Raw genomic sequence first — 17,638 nt, 5'->3', positions numbered from 1 at the left:
TCAGGGGGTTCTGCAGGCAAAAGGGGGTCCAGTCCAGTATCTAATAAAGTTGAGTTTAGTCAGAGGGAGGAATGAGTATCACAACCGGTGTGCTTTCCTTAACAGAAAAGACAAAAATTCCCACTAGTGCTGAGGGTGTTGAGTTACCAAAGAACTCAATGACAACTTGATGAGATTTGCCCTAAATTTTTCAGGGTCATTGGGGCGGTCCTTGTACTAAGGAGGAACAATGATATTTTCATTATGTATGGATGGATGGATGGATGGATGGATGGATGGATGGACGGATGTTAGCATTATGACTCCTGGGTTTATTCATTTTTTTAATAGATTTCCAATAAAAGAAAGTTTGCATTGAGATGAGCGTTGAGAGTAACAGGAAGCTAAAGAAATAACGTCTTTAACCTACCAAAGAGCGAACAGCTTTACAGGAACCATTGTTGGACCAACATGTAGAACATTTTGTCTTCTCTAAGAAACCGTCTAATCCAGCAGACTCACACTCTGCGTCTGACTTTCTCCTGTAAAAGTAAAAATGTTTATGCTTAGACTCTGCCATAAAGCTGCTCCTCAAGGTTTCGTTAAGAAAGCCAGCTGCTTTTGCACTCAGTTTATGATAAAACCTGCCGCTATTGTGCTCAGGATTAGATAAAGTGGAGCTGTGGAAACAAACTTGTATGGAGTTGGGCGTCACGTGATTCCCGTTTCCCGGGTAGAGTTAATGAAGTCTCCGTGGACGGCTCCTGAAAGCCGAGGCATGTGCTCCCAATCCCTATTATCAGACTAAACAGAGGTCCACAGCATGGGTGCTGCAACATGCTCACTACTGAGCATTTACTAATCCCTGTAGAAGAAAGGGAGGAAATAGAGTCCGGAGGAAGGAAATGAAGGTGGGAAAAGACAGAGAGGTGAAAAAACTGAGACAGGTAAAGCAAGTTGTGGATGATGGAGTGATGTAACAGAAAAGAAGAATATTAGATGAAGAAGAGAAGAAGTCTCACAGCCCAAGAGGTAGCTGCCAATCCATCACTTCTTTTGATCTTTATTTTTTCATCCCTCAACCCAACCAGCATTGCTATGAAAATGTGTTTCACCACACATGTTTCACCCATGCGGATGTGTGAGTTTGGATGAGAGAAACACCACCAGGATTTTAAACATGCTGGACTTTTTAAAAAGACAGTATCTGTGTGAGATGTACAAATCTAGTCCTTTAACATGAATAAACTTTAGTATGAGTTCAAAGAACTTTCAGAAAACTATGGTTGTAACATAATATTCCTGAATTAAATCAAGAATCAAGGTTAATTTATCTGATTTGTCAAATCAATTTTCTTGGAAAAACAGTTCAAATAAAAAGAATCAGCTAGATAGAGATTTATCTATCTATTTATCTATTGTATTTTATTTATCTGAGATTGCTTCGTGAGGGTTGTGGTCCAGGAGGGAAACCCAGATATACTTATCCCCAGCAACGCTCTCTAGCCCCTTCTGGGAGGTCCCAAGGCTTTCCCAGGCGAGAAGGGAAATATAGAGTCCCTCCAGTGCTGTCCCTGGGTCTCCTCCCAGTGGGAAGTTCCAGGAACACCTCCAAAGGGAGGCACTCAGGAGGCATCCTGATCAGATGCCAGAACTATAGAAAGGATTCAGTTGATGTGGTGGAGATACGGTGAGCTCCCTCTGGATGAAAGAGCTCCTCACTGTATCTCCAAGACTAAGTCCAGCTTATGGAAGAAGCTCCTTTCAGCTGCCTGTATCCAGGATGTCATTCTTTCATTCATGATCTATATCTCATGACCATAGATGAAGGTTGGAACACAGACTGACCAATAAATCTTCACCGCGGCAGACCGGAGCAATGCCTGCATTACCACAGATGATACAATACAGCTAACCTTCTCCCATCATTCATAAACAAGGCACCAAGATACTTGAACTACTCTGCTTTGAAGATGCCAACAGAACCACATCATCTCCAAAAACCAAACATGAGACCCTGAGGTTCCCAAACCAGGCGTCCTCCTCTCTATGGCTACACCGTCAGATCCTGTTTATGAACACCGCAGGTAGCATCAAGAACAAGGGGGCAGGCCTAGTGGAGTTCAACTGGCTCTGGAAACAAGCTTGACTTTGTCCTAAGGATGCAGACCCAGATCTCGCATGGACTGGATAGGCCTCAAAAATATCCTCGGCTCCCTTATGCCTGGTTCATGCAAAATTTTGAAATTGTTGTTTGATTTTCAAAACCTGAGAGACCTGACAAGACCATGACGATAAAAAATCAGAGATATAACAGGTTTGGTCCTAGTGTGTGGTGTCCAGCCACACAGCGAGCACAACACCCCACACACAAATAGATTTCACTACAAACATTCAGATGTCAGATGGGAAACTTCGCAAAACCTCTCGAGATCAAACGTGAGTCCAGAGTAGATAAACATGGCCAACAAGGATGCCGATAGTTTCTGATTGGCTTCATGTCACGTTCAACAGGCCATTTGTCCTCGGGGAACACCCCACATGGTAGGATATTGGGCCAAGACATGTTGAATATCTCCGATTTGAGGTCAGAGCGGTCTCGACGTCCTTCACTCTAGATCACTCTAGATCACTCTTAACACACCACACAAAGCTTGAATATATCATAAGATTATTTTTAGAGCCATCACAATAATAGAGGCGTCCTTAAGATTATCGGAAGGGAAGGATCGAGTCTAAAATCAGTATAATTATCTTGTCGTGTAAACCAGGCCTTAGCGACTGCACAAGGATAAAGATCTGGTCCACTGTTCCATGGCCAGTTGCATTCACATCCATGCTTACTCACATGTCAAATGCAGGTGATGGAGATTGTTTGAAGATAAAACGTCCTGTATTGTACTTAAAACGTCTATTTTCTGTCTCTTGTAGCAGGATAAAGGTTCAGATTTTACACTCCTATCATCTCTCAGTGTGAGCCGCCCTAATGCTTGAGGTGAAATCTTGGTTTCGGCCTTCTTCACTACAGCTAAACCTCTTGAAGTTCTTGATGATCCAGAACATCAAGAACTTCAGTAATTTTGCATTTTGAAGTTAAGATAAAAGATCAGTCTGTGAAACCTTTGAAGGGCAGACCATGTGCCTTTCATTACGGACATTATTTACTAGCATATTTGTTGCACATACAAGAGAATCTAACAAATTTACCACATTTTACCACACATGATGTTACAGTCTGAGTTTTTGGAGCACAATGCATGGGTCATACCACCTTTGACCTTAATAATATTCTCACTGTAAGGTTTGATGTTGCTCTATTGTACAATTTGTTTCAGCCAAGTAATCTTGCCTTCACTAAACCTGTACAAATGCATATGATCGTACACGTGTTTGTTGGATCCGCACTGAGAGGGAGAAGCCAGCTGTCGTTTCTGCAGCCAGTTGCTGTGGTAACAGTGAGCTGCATCCTGTCCTCATCTTTATTTATTCTTTCTTCCTTCATGTTTCTCATCAAATCCTTCCATTTTTTTTTCTGCTTAAGCCTAAATTATCTACCAAATGCATGTTTAATGAGCATGACTACACATTAGTGCCATTATTAATATTTACTAACAGTATCTCTACTGGATTATCCCTTGTAAAGAGGGTTAAGGTACACTTACAGTGTACCATAACCCTCTAATTAAGCTTAATTTTGATAGTAATGGCTTAGAGCTAATGAAAAGCCAAAGTATCTCAAAAAATGAGAATAACACAAAGGACCAATAAAACAAAGATTTTTGATGCAGATACCATGGCGTTTCTTGACATAGGTAATATGACTCTCCACCCAGGAGGGCATGGGCTTTAAGGCACCATTAGCAGTTGAAATAGTTGGATCATTTCTACTGTTGCACCACATGCAGTGGTTCTGTGGAGCGGTGCCCCCCGGTGTTTTGCACTGTAAGCACTGTAAGAATATATGCTTGTGTGCCACAGCTATCTAATGATGCAGAGGTTGGTGTCAGATGGCTTCCAGGTCAGCACTAAATTAAAGAGCTATTTCACTGTTTTTAAAGAATCTTTGTTTAATCGTTCCTAGTTTAAAATCCAAAATAATTAAAGCATAGTTGTATAAAGTTAAGATGGGTCACCTGTATATTCTTTAAAGGACTAAACGGATCATTATTTTTTGCCCAGGGCACTATCAATGCTAAAACCACCAGGTTCAGGTATGTTATATTCACAATGTTATGTTTTGGCAATGTTGTAGCCTATAATCATGGGTAAGAGTTGACAGTTGTCCAGAAGACATTCATTGATATTCGCCATAAGGTGTGTAAGCCTAAAAATGTCATGACTGAAGAAGCTGACTCTTGTATCCGATGCATATTAATGGAGAGTAAAGAGGAAGGAATACATGCACAAAGCAACAAACATTACTGCATCTTGGAGAAAATTGTAAAGCACAGCACTTCAGGGCTTTAAAAATGCTGTTTTGTTTTTGCTTTATGTATTATTCTAATGAAACTGCTTAGTTGTTAAATCTTTATAAACAAGGGATAACTTATATATATAAGTATATATATAACAATAATGTTCCAAAAATATTTTACAATTTTGTTTCTTTTACGAACTGAGAAGGTTTTACATGTTTACCTGTTTATGTATTTATATGCTAGTGTTGTTGTGGGACATTTTGTTGCACAAAAAAAGAAAAGAAAATAGAGCAGATTACACTATGTGTAAATATTTCTGGTTTTGATCATATTCATTCTGCCTTGATTCAGTAAACCAACTACTTTTTACTTGTATTACTGTAAATACTTTTCTTCACCTACTTATAAATCTTGTAAACACCTAAAACTACGTTTATCTTTTTAAATTTTTTTCTTTATTTCTAATGATGTGTTTCTGATTTTCCAGGTTTAACTTTGAAGATGAGACACCAACAACAAACTTTGATACCTTCCCAGCAGCGATCCTCACTGTGTTCCAGGTAAAATAACCCCAGCTCCACACAGTTCAACAGTTCACAAAAATATGAGGAGAAATGATCTTTATGACCAAAGAAAGCTTGTTATCTGCATTTTAATTAGTTTAAAATAAGCGCTTTGTGCATCTCCTGTCCCCAGAGGAGCTCTGTAATAATCCTTCAATTAGTCTTTGCTCATCACCTTTTGCTCTGTAAAGGAATTTAATTCTGCAGTCTGTGAGATCTGAATGTGCTTTATGAACCAGCATGTGTCCCTTCGTGTCAATCCTACTCCTGCCTTCCTCAGATTCTGACTGGTGAGGACTGGAACGCCGTCATGTACCATGGCATTGAGTCTCAAGGAGGCGTTCGACGGGGAATGTTTTCCTCCATCTATTTCATCGTCCTCACACTCTTTGGAAACTGTATCCTCTTTGATGTAACAACAGAGCTTGTGTGGGGAGATTAAAACTCCAAGAACCGTTACAGAACTAGCATTATGTTTTCTGTTTCACTTGTTTGCCTTCCTTAAGGTATGACAAAACATTTAACAGCTGCATTTTAATAAAACTAGAAAAAATGTGAGGCAAAAAATGCATACTAACCAATCATGAGCCAGACATGCATACCACTAGTGAGTGTTTGTACTTTTTAGCGGTCTTTATGTAGAGGTCTTTGCCCGATCAAAGATTGTTCCCCATAATGCACATAATGAATTCGGTCGGTACCTACAGTACAGACCAAAAGTTTGGACACACCTTCTCATTCAAAGAGTTTTCTTTATTTTCATGACTATGAATATTGTAGCTTCACACTGAAGGCATCAAAACTATGAATTAACACATGTGGAATTATATACTGAACAAAAAAGTGTGAAACAACTGAAAATATGTCTTATATTCTAGGTTCTTCAAAGTAGCCACCTTTTACTTTGATTACTGCTCCACACACTCTTGGCATTCTTTTGATGAGCTTCAAGAGGTAGTCACCTGAAATGGTTTTCACTTCACAGGTGTGCCCTGTCAAGTTTAATAAATGGGATTTCAAGCCTTATAAATGGGGTTGGGACCATCAGTTGTGTTGTGCAGGAGGTGGATACAGTACACAACTGATAGTCCTACTGAATAGACTGTCAGAATTTGTATTATGGCAAGAAAAAAGCAGCTAAGTAAAGAAAATCGAGTGGCCATCATTACTTTAAGAAATGAAGGTCAGTCAGTCCGAACAATTGGGAAAACTTTGAAAGTGTCCCCAAGTGCAGTCGCAAAAACCATCAAGCGCTACAAAGAAACTGGCTCACATGAGGACCACCCCAGGAGAGGAAGACCAAGAGTCACCTCTGCTGCGGACGATAAGTTCATCCGAGTCACCAGCCTCAGAAATCGCAGGTTAACAGCAGCTCAGATTAGAGAACAGGTCAATTATAGCAGTTCTAGCAGCAGACACATCTCTAGAACAACTGTTAAGAGGAGACTGTGTGAATCAGGCCTTCATGGTAAAATAGCTGCTAGGAAACCACTGCTGAGGACAGGTAACAAGTAGAAGAGACTTGTTTGGGCTAAAGAACACAAGAAATGGACATTAGACCAGTGGAAATCTGTGCTTTGGTCTGATGAGTCCAAGTTTGAGATCTTTGGTTCCAACCACCGTGTCTTTGTGCGGCACAGAAGAGGTGAACAGATGGACTCTACATGCCTGGTTCCCACCGTGAAGCATGGAGGAGGAGGTGTGATGGTGTGGGGGTGCTTTGCTGGTGACACTGTTGGGGATTTATTCAAAATTGAAGGCATACTGAACCAGCATGGCTACCACAGCATCTTGCAGCGTCATGCTATTCCATCCGGTTTGCGTTTAGTTGGACCATCATTTATTTTTCAGCAGGACAATGACCCCAAACACACCCCCAGGCTGTGTAAGGGCTATTTGACCAAGAAGGAGAGTGATGGGGTGCTGCTCCAGATGACCTGGCCTCCACAGTCACCGGACCTGAACCCAATAGAGATGGTTTGGGGTGAACTGGACCGCAGAGTGAAGGCAAAAGGGACAACAAGTGCTAAGCATCTCTGGGAACTCCTTCAAGACTGTTGGAAAACCATTTCAGGTGACTACCTCTTGAAGCTCATCAACAGAATGCCAAGAGTGTGCGGAGCAGTAATCAAAGCAAAAGGTGATTACTTTGAAGAACCTAGAATATAAGACATATTTTCAGTTGTTTCCCACTTTTTTGTTCAGTATATAATTCCACATGTGTTAATTCATAGTTTTGATGCCTTTAGTGTGAAGCTACAATATTCATAGTCATGAAAATAAAGAAAACTCTTTGAATGAGAAGGTGTGTCCAAACTTTTGGTCTGTACTGTATAAAAGTACCAAATTCAGTACCCATCCCTACTTACTATCATTGTGGTTAGAATAAATCCTGTAAATCTGTTTACATTTTGTGTAAACTGATTTACAATTTAAGTGTGAAATGAGTCAAAATATCAGCAGTGGCACACTTGAAGTAAAAAATATTATTTGAATATGAACTCAAAACATCAGCTATTTAGACTCCCTCCACAGCAGACTAAATCAGCACTTTAACATAAAAAATAAATTCGAATGTCAATGGTCGCTGCAGAGACTTGGTGAGTCGTCTTGGGCACACCAACAATGCAGTGCATTCCCTGTTACAAAAGATGGAGCGTGAGAGTTTCCTGACGTATATTTAGCAAGCACAAAACCTCTGTTGTGAAGGATAGCTTATCTGTTATATGTGACATGCATGCACCTGCGTTGGTCATTGGAAAATTGAAAGCAGGACTGGCCATACTTGTAATATTTTTAACACTGCAGCTGCTTTGAGCATTGCACCAGGCGGCTTAAAGATCAATATGTGCTGGGTTCCTTGTGGAGTAGGGCTCACAGCTTTGGAGAAGTGCGTAGGTCTCCAAATTGTGCATAGGTTGGTAGACTCACTAATGTTTGTAGTTAATTTAGGCTGCTGTTCAAATGCAAAATGTACCTGTCGCAGTGTTACAGAGAAGCCAAGGCATTGTACTTGCAATGAAGATGGAGTTTTGAACAGTGAAGTAGCACACACACTTCCAAATTGCACATGGAATGATACACTAAACAAATCAAATGCAAATTGTGCCTGCCATGATGTCAAAAAGAAGTCCTGACATTGCATTTATGTTTAAAAGAGAGAGAAGGAAGACAATAAGCAGGAGGATGAAGAGGAGGAAAAAGCATGGGCAGCGGCTAAGATTTCTAATTCACTAATACTACAGTCAGAGCACAACTGAGAAAAAAAAACTGAGAAGAAATAACTCCTCTTCCATCCTTACCTGCATCTTCTCATGCTGTTGATAAACTGCTGAAAGTACGGATGTTGTTTGCTTCAAAATAGCACGACTGAAGCTGATGGTTGAGGTGCAGAACCGTTGGACAATATCGGCATTAGTGGGAATTATTTCTAGTATACGAGAATAAAAAGTGCATGTTTTTTTGTCGTATTTTACTGTTAAATGTTTTTTTTACCTGACTGTTTACATTCAGACACTCTCCTGAATGTCTTCTTGGCTATCGCTGTTGATAACCTCGCCAACGCCCAAGAGCTGACTAAGGTGGGCTCTGCAAATTCATTTCCAGGGTTATCTTTATACAGAAATAACTGAAATCACTTGAAAAGTTTTAGTTTTTTCTGTGTGTGCTCATGATATTTACCTGTGAAACATAAACCATCAGCTTTACATGTTAACCAATGGTTTGAAGGATGAAGAAGAGCAGGAGGAGGCAGCCAATAAGAAGCTAGCCCTGCAGAAAGCTCTGGAAGTAAAAGAAGTCAGCCCAATGTCAGCTACTAACATTTCCATTGCTGCGTAAGTTTCTAAGTGTCTCGTGCCCTCTGTTTGAACCCACAGTGGAAGGAATATGTTTTTCCCAGTTTTTTCTCTTTGTATTTTCTTTCCTCTTAGACTCAAAAGTGTGTTTATGTTTGATTGGTGTCTGTCTTGCATTTCTCCTCATCTATTCCCGCTATGAGAGTGCTCTAGTTGTGTTGTCTGGTTTCTCACACCCAGCTGTTGTTCTTCTCCAACTTTATCTGCAATTAAGGAAGCACTGAGTTTCTACTAACAGTTTTCATTTAATTGTTTGTTTTACTGCTGAGCTTAAATAACATTTTCTTCAATTGTCTGAAAAACTTAGAAATTCAACCACTTATCTCCCGTATGTTGCTCCCAGCTCTGCAGATATGGCACATTTTGTTTTTAGGATGCAGTCTGCACTATTTATGTTTTAGATTTAACATTTTATTGATGAAATAAAAAAATGCATCAAACATTTCAGAATAAGAATAGCCAAGGAGAAAATATTGCTAATGTAACATCAGGACATTAATATTGTACAGTTCTTTGCAAAGTTTTAAAATGAGGTGTGACACAAAATACTAACAAATAATCAGGATAATTTGAGCACAGCATATTTTTAACCAGAAAAAAAGCACATAGCATGCTTCTGAGGATAGGAGAATATATATTTTTGTGACTCTTAGGTTGGCTATTATTTATATGTCTTGAGCAGCAGCTGTGAGTTTTTTTTCTGACTTACTGTTATAATAAAACAATTATTGTGCCTGTTTACTTCAGCACAGTTGCTGATTAATAATTCAGACCACTGAAATGTTTTCTTCTGAATGTGGTTTTTAGAGAAAAAGTAGAAGCGGTGAAAGAGACAAAAGAGAATGTAAAGATTTATTGCCAAGGAGTTGCATATCTCAAAACTGTGACAGACATGGCTCTAACATGGGAATGTTAGATGTTAAACTATTGTAAATACAGGTGCACATATGGCTCATCTCATCGGTCCCATCAAACAAACTGGCCTTTGTGCTGAACAGAAATAAGATAAGCTGGATCCGCTAATTTTCAGTCAGAGTCCTTGCATGGCTTTTATGTTGGAAGGACTTTCACAGTGATTTATTCATTTAACAAAGTGATCATCTTTGCTCCTTAATTGCTATCCTCCCTACTGAGAATGAGGTCATTTAGACTCCAGCAGCTGATCAGTGCTGTACATCACCAGTTAGTCTGCTTCCCAGTGGTTCTCCTTGGTCGTTGTTATTTCTTTTGTTGTGTGATCTTGTGCGTTTGGTCTCAGCATGTCTGAACAATTTAATTTCGTTGTTGAACAGTATGCAAAAAGGCTTGTGGTTTTGTTTTGTTTTAAATGAACAGGCTTTGTTTGTTTCCTTTGTGATGTTGAGAAAAACTCAGGGTTTCATTCCAAAGTCCTTTTCCAGCACACAGCACAGTTAGCCCTTTTTCTAATTTAAAGGGAACATTTTATGCCATTTTATTTGAGATAATTGATTCAGATCTTTTTGGAAATGTAGGTGCCATACAACAGTCATCAGTTTTAAAGTGTGTTTAGAGCTCCTTTCTTTACAGTATCCTCACATTTAAGTGTATTTGTAGATCTGTTTAATTTTTCAATATCTCTGTCTAAATTAAAAACACAGTTGACTAAAGCATTTTAAACCAAATAGCCTTATTTATGTACCATATAAACAGCTGAATAGATCTAAGATTACCAAATTGGGCCTGTAAATTATGCTAATAATTAAAAATGATGTAAATAATGTCAGTATTAAGGTTATTTAATCAATGTGTCAGTTCATATTGCTTAAGGGATACATATATTTGATGTGTCCTAAATTATAAAATTATAAAATTATACAGACAGTGTACTAGTAGGCCAAAATAATTTTTTACCAACTTACCCATCCTACAAATTCTGGCAGAATATTATTCATTACCAGAGGAAGTTCTGTCATGGTATTAATAAATAGGCAACATTTAAATAACGACCCCTAGCAGAACCATTAAGACAGCGACTAGAATAATTATCTGCTGAAAACGATTGCCACATGGCAAAAGTCAATGAATAGACCATAATCCAATGCATATAATAACAGCTAGGTTTGTTGCAGTCCGATTGTTATATTCCTGTTTTAGCTAGCTCTGCTGGGTTAACACTAGCTTCCTGTAACAGGCAGCTGTGCTAGACAGCTAATGCTAGTTTCCTTTGGCAGCAATATGTGCTAATATTGTCTTTATGCTTCAGCTAGCTGTGCTGAAGTTTTAACATTTAGTTTCCTGTTGCAGCTAGCTGTGCAGATGTTTTAACACTAGCTTCCTTTTGCAAATGTCTCTGAAGTGCTAACAGTAGCTTTCTGTAACAGTTAGCTTTGAAGGTAACACTGGCTTCCTATGATATCTAGCTGTTCTGCAGTGCAATTTTAATTTTTTATGTCAGCTTACTGAGCTAAAGTTTTAACACCAGCTTCCAGTAGCAGCTGTGCTGAAGTTTTAGTACTAGCTTCCTATTTTAAATTACTTTCTTGAAGTGCTAATGGTAGATTCCTGTAGCAGCTAGCTGTGATGCAGTATTAAGTAAATTTTATTTATATTGCCCTTTTCACTAAAAAGATAACACAAAATGGTTAATAGAGTATACAATTAACACACAATTAAGAGAAAAATTAATAATATGGAAATGACAAAATCATATAGTGTGTAAATGTTAGCTTCTTGATTCAGCTAGCTGTGCTGTGGCATTAATTTGTGCTAGCGTTCTGTTTTTGGTGACTCCTGTGGTAGCTTGCTCAGCTGCAGTTCTAACCAGTGTTGTCAGATCTTGCAAGAGAAACAAGCAACCAGCTCTATGAAAGCAAGCCCAACAAGCAACCCACCACACTGTGTAAAACAGAGGCCATTTGTAAACAGTATAAATGTATATTATGGCATTATAGATAAACAACAGCGTAATTATGCTAATCACTTTCACCATATTTCATATTTTAATAACTTAAATTCTTTGAATAACTTGTACTTTTAAACTCTGAAAAGAAAAGTGCATTTTGCATATGGAACAGCAAAATGACAGTAAACACAGTCAATAAAAAAAATGTCTTTAACCTCTGTTTAAAGAAAAGGCACTCAAGCCTATTCAAACAGGCTTAGTGTAAAACCATTTTCTTTCCTTGTCAGAAATCCCATTTGTAAAAATTAGCGTAAAGCCTGGGACAGATGAAAAAGATGTAAAAACAGCATTTACCTGGACTACAATACATCATTGCAATTTTCCCCATTTACTGCAGGTCATTCTCCCGCGGTCACTCTGGGCTCCTGCGTGAGTCTGTTTGGGGTCTGCAGTCAGTTTATTCTATCGACTGACGAGACAAAAATATAACTTTTCAGAAGGCAATTTAAGGTGAATTGCCTTGCCCAGAGGAACATATAAATGTAGCAGGCGAAAGCTGGAAGTAAACCCTCAACTTTTGGATTGCAAGATGACTACTGAGCACAATAGTCATCATTTTAAAACTACGTTTTGTATTCTTCCAGGTTATCTCTGCCTGGTACTAAATGTTTTTAGTGACTTGAAACATTTAATTGAGAGATGAGCAAAAACAAAGAAGCCATTTGCAAGAAGTTAAATTCTAATTTTCAGCACTGTAGCCTCCGGATGAGATTTTGGTTTAATAGGAAAGCAAAAAGTGAAATGCTGAGTGCCCATTAATTCCTAATTTTCAAATCTTCCCAGTACGGAATGAAACTCCTGACTGGTTTTTGGTTTTTGTCAAATCGTTCCTGATGTTGCCTAGGTTGCTGTTGTGTTTTAAAAGCAACTTCATAGAAACACTGTGAAACACTGAGTTAGGGACAGGTGGATGGCACCGGGAGGTCAACAGACCGTCCACCTGTCCCTTACACATTTGTCTCATTTTTTTCTTTTGTTTTTGTTCTGCATGTACAGTTTTGTAAAGCAAAATCGAGATGCACTCTCTCGCAGGTCGTCCGTCACCAGCATTCAGTCACCGTGAGTTATCGCTCTCTCTGATACAATTTTCTTCTCCTTCCTTCCTTTCTTTCCTCTCCTTCCTCTCTTGTTTCCTTTACTCTCTCTTTTCATTGCTTAATCCCTCCCATTTTGCCATTGATTTTTCTTCTTGTTTTTATGAATAATCTCTTCTATTCTCCTACTTTGTGTCATCTGTTTTTACTCCTTCTCAGGGTTAAACTTTAATAATGTTACTTTTACTCTTACTTTTGCTTTTAGTTGTTAGTTGTTTTTTCCGGCGATAATGCCTTTATTTTATCATTTTTTTGACAGTAAGCAGTTAGGAAATGGTGTAAAGGGTGGAGGAAGGGTGTGCAGAAAACGTCGCCAAGGCAGGGATTCGATCCCGCGACAGCTTGCTTTGAGGACCAAGGCCTCCGTACATGGGTCGCACGCTTAAACTCCTACACCACCAAATTAAACCCATATAGATTCATCACACACAGAGATATACTATCAGTGGCAATTTCTCTAAGACTGCAAGGGAAGCTCAGCTTCCCCTAAAATGTCAAAAAAATAAGTGATCAAATAGAGGGATTGGGCAATGAAACTGAAACACCTGGTTTTAGACCACAGTAATTTATTAGTATGGTGTAGGGCCTCTTTTTGCGGCCAATACAGCGTCAATTTGTCTTGGGAATGACATATACAAGTCCTGCACAGTGGTCAGATGGATTTTAAGCCATTCTTCTTGCAGGATAGTGGCCAGGTCACTACGTGATACTGGTGGAGGAAAACGTTTCCTGACTCGCTCCTCCAAAACACCCCAAAGTGGCTCAATAATATTTAGATCTGGTGACTGTGCAGGCCATGGGAGATGTTCAACTTCACTTTCATGTTCATAAAACCAATCTTTCACCAGTCTTGCTGTGTGTATTGGTGCATTGTCATCCTGATACATGGCACCGCCTTCAGGATACAATGTTTGAACCATTGGATGCACATGGTCCTCAAGAATGGTTCGGTAGTCCTTGGCAGTGATGCGCCCATCTAGCACAAGTATTGGGCCAAGGGAATGCCATGATATGGCAGCCCAAACCATCACTGATCCACCCCCATGCTTCACTCTGGGCATGCAACAGTCTGGGTGGTATGCTTCTTTGGGGCTTCTCCACACCGTAACTGTCCCGGATGTGGGGAAAACAGTAATGGTGGACTCATCAGAGAACAATACATGTTTCACGTTGTCCACAGCCCAAGATTTACACTGTGAGGATCACGTTCTTTGATTTCTCCAGTGCATTTAACACAATCCAACCTGATTTGCTTTGTCAGAAACTCCAGAAGACTCAGGTGGAGGCCTCAACGATCTCCTGGATCAAAGACTACCTGACAAACAGACCACAGTTTGTGAGACTGAAGTGTTATAAGTCTAACCAGGTAGTCAGCAGCACAGGAGCACCACAGGGGACTGTACTCTCACCATTCCTCTTCACTTTGTACACCTCAGACTTCCAGTACAAGACACACTCCTGTCATCTGCAGAAATACTCAGATGATTCTACAGTTGTTGGTGGATCAGATGGACAAGAAGCTGAGTACAGGAAGGTGGTGGACCACTTTGTGGCATGGTGTGGAAACAGTCATCTAGTCTTGAATGTGACTAAAACAAAGGAAATGATTGTAGATTTTAAGAGAAACCGGAATAAGTCAAAAACTATTTCCATCATGGGAGAAGAGGTGGAGTTGGTGGAGGAGTATAAATACCTCAGTGTTCACCTGGACAACAGACTAGAGTGAAGTCTGCAACTGTGAAGCCATCTACAAGAAGGGACAGAGCAGACTGTACTTCTTGAGGAAGCTTAGGTCCTTTGGTGTTTGCAGCAAGATGCTGCAGATCTTCTATAACTCTGTTGTGGAGAGTGTGATCTCTTCTCCATCATCTGCTGGGGAAGCAGCATCAGAGCCAGGGACTTAAAAAAGCTCAGCAAGCTGATAAAAAAGGCTGGTTCTGTTCTGGGGACTCCTCTGGAACCTCTGGAGATCAATGTGGAAAGATGGATTCTTCATAAAATGAAGAACATTATGGAGAATCCTGAGCATCCTCTTCATGAGACTGTTCTACAACAACAGAGTTTTGGGATTAATAAAGTATTTTTGAATTGAGTTGAATATATATATATATAGATTACAGCTCAGAGCTCATGAAAGCCCCCCCAAAAAACAGTTTCTCAGAAAATTTGAATATTACGTAAGACCAATAATAAAATAAATGTTTATTAAAGAAATGTTCTGTCAAGGCCTTCACAATCATGCTGAAGACTGCTGACTTGACAGCTGTCCAATAGACATTCACTGACACCCTCTACAAGAAGGGTATGCCTCAAAAGTTGATTGCTCGAGGCTCACAGAGTACTGTATTCAATCCTATTAATGGAAGGTTTTGTGAAAGGAAAAACCTACATACTGGGCTGACCAAAACCTTGAGAGAACTTTGAAGCAAAGCCCATTGAAGAGCTTGGTTCACATGGCTTGCAGCTGGAGTCAGCGCCACACAGAGAAGTATCTAGAAAGAGAAAAAGGACTCGGGCTGCAGCTCAGTTGAGACAAAATCTATTTTCAGATGAAAGTAAAGTTTGTATTTAATTTGGAAATCAAGGTCCCAGAACCTAGAGGAAGATTGGAGAGGCACAGAATCCATTTTGCTTGAAGTCCAGTGTGAAGTTTCCACAGTCAGAGATGATTTGTGTTGCCATGTCATTTGATGGTGTTGGTCTATTGGATTTTCTGAAGTCTACAGTGAACGCAGTCATCCACCAGGAAATGTTAGAGCTCTTCCTGCTTCCTTCTGCTGACAAGCTTTATGTAAATGCTGACTTAATTTTGCAGTAGGACTTGGTACCGGCCCACACTGCCGAAGTACCAAAATACCTCCTTTAACAAAAATGGCATCACTGTTCTTCATTGTTCAGAAAACAAATCTGATCTGAAGTCCATAGAGAATTTATGGATTATTGTCAAAAGGAAGATGAGAGACACCAGAACTAATAATGCAGATGACCTGAAGGCCGCTATCAGAGCAGCCCAGGCTTCCATTACACCTCAGCAGAACCACAGCCAGTCCGCTTCCATGCCACGCCACACTGATGCCGAAATTCATGCAGCCCCAACCAGGTACTGAGTGGATAGACTGCAACGTGGATACACTTTTCAGTAGGCTGACATTTCTGTATTAAAAATAATTTTTTGGGGGTTGGTTAGATGTAATATTCAAATTTGCATGTCAGATAATTTGCTTATCCGAATAATATGAAATAAACACCTAAAATGTATCACTCTGTTTGAAATAATGTTCTGTTAGTTTATTTAATTAAATTACTGAAATGAAAAAACTTTTCATCAATAATTCAATTTATTGTAAAGCATCTGTAAAAAAAAAGTATCATTTATACGCATTTTATCCTTTTTTGTTTTGTAAATTTTGGATATTATTTGTCAAAAACCCTGTCAGTGTAATATCTCTCATGTTCTATGTGCAACCCTGCTAAAGCTACTTGTATGTGTGTGTTTCACCTGTCTGTCTGGTTGCCTGTCCTGTGTTTTCTGTCTGTGTCTGTCTTTTAGGAGTTATACAGTCTACTGCTCTCCCACTCGACATATCTTGAAATACAGGTGACCCCATAGAAGACAATTGTCCCACAAATGGTCATGTACAGTCATACTTTACAGAAACAGTATTGGCTTCCAGGGTGGAAACACTGAAGACATTTGATGTTTTTAATCATTTGATTTTTATTCCTTTTTACTTTAATGGGAAATAAATGCATGTATGCAAACAGTTAATTTCTCCCATTAAATATCATGTCCCAGCATCTTTCCTGCTCTGGAATCAGCAATGCGTTAATAAAGTGCAGCATGCTGGCCTTGCCCATCTCGTTCACACATGACAGACTCACTCTGAATTCAAAGGAGTACAGTTAAGGGGAAAAGAACGCTTCAGTGAACGCATTTATAGACATGGGTAAAAACTAAGCACAACCTTGTTTCTTATTTAACATTTGCTTATATTATTAGCAATTATTAGCAGGAGTTTTGGCAGTTTACCCTGTAGTACCTGTTACAAGACATACTGAAAATGGACACTAAATGTTTCAATCAAAGTAGATCCTTTCAGTACACCACAGCAAACTATCACAGAGGAAAATATTTATCCCCCCATATATACTGAAAAAGATCTTGACAAATATCACTCAAAGCATGACAGCAGTACACCTTTAGGAACACAAAACTATTGATTGAGGGATGGTGTGATTGACTGAGCCAAAGGCTGCAGTTAGATCCAAAAGATCTAAAACAACCCTATGTGAAGTAAAAAGAAGAGCCTTAAGAATCCCTAAGTGTGTTGTTTAAGGTCTGAAGTCGTTTAAAAACCTTTTCTAAGAATAGACTGTGCCAAGGTGGAAAGACCTCAGCAATCACAGTAGAGAAGCAGTTGTTGCTGCCCTTTAATCTGGGAAGGGCTGTAAGGTAATTTCAAACAATGAAAAATCCATCATCCTATAGATCCTATAGTGTATAAAGAGGAAAATAGCAATTTTGGGTAGGACATCTTTGCAAAGGTAACATGTTTTAGAAAAAATTTGTGACATTCTGATGTCAAACAAATAAACGTCATCACTCTGGCCATCTAGGGGCCCGTAAACGGACCCCCGAGGCTTCTGGGGTTACATAATGATATCCACAGCATGTTTGGACAAAACCAAACACATCACATCTGCTCAAACACCTGATAACAACTGTCAAGCAAGATGGTGGAGGGTAATGATCTGAGCTTGTTTCGTAGCTACATGACCAGGGTACCCTGAAGTCTTTGAGGGG

At 39.4% G+C, this 17,638-nt stretch overlaps 1 protein-coding gene across 1 annotated transcript in view; it reads left to right on the top strand.

Annotated features, from left to right (window-relative positions):
• cacna1bb (calcium channel, voltage-dependent, N type, alpha 1B subunit, b) overlaps positions 1-17,638 on the top strand; it is a 214,162-nt gene that overhangs the window by 117,326 nt on the left and 79,198 nt on the right. Inside the window, exons 14-18 of the mRNA XM_047372543.1 lie at positions 4,885-4,957; positions 5,241-5,358; positions 8,474-8,541; positions 8,690-8,796; positions 12,737-12,799. Of these exons, the coding sequence (XP_047228499.1) occupies positions 4,885-4,957; positions 5,241-5,358; positions 8,474-8,541; positions 8,690-8,796; positions 12,737-12,799 (429 nt within the window). The remainder of the gene's footprint in view (positions 1-4,884; positions 4,958-5,240; positions 5,359-8,473; positions 8,542-8,689; positions 8,797-12,736; positions 12,800-17,638) is intronic.

Source organism: Girardinichthys multiradiatus, chromosome 8, assembly GCF_021462225.1.
Source record: "Girardinichthys multiradiatus isolate DD_20200921_A chromosome 8, DD_fGirMul_XY1, whole genome shotgun sequence".
Classification (NCBI taxonomy): Eukaryota; Metazoa; Chordata; class Actinopteri; order Cyprinodontiformes; family Goodeidae; genus Girardinichthys; species Girardinichthys multiradiatus.
This window is presented reverse-complemented; position numbering and strand designations above follow the sequence as displayed.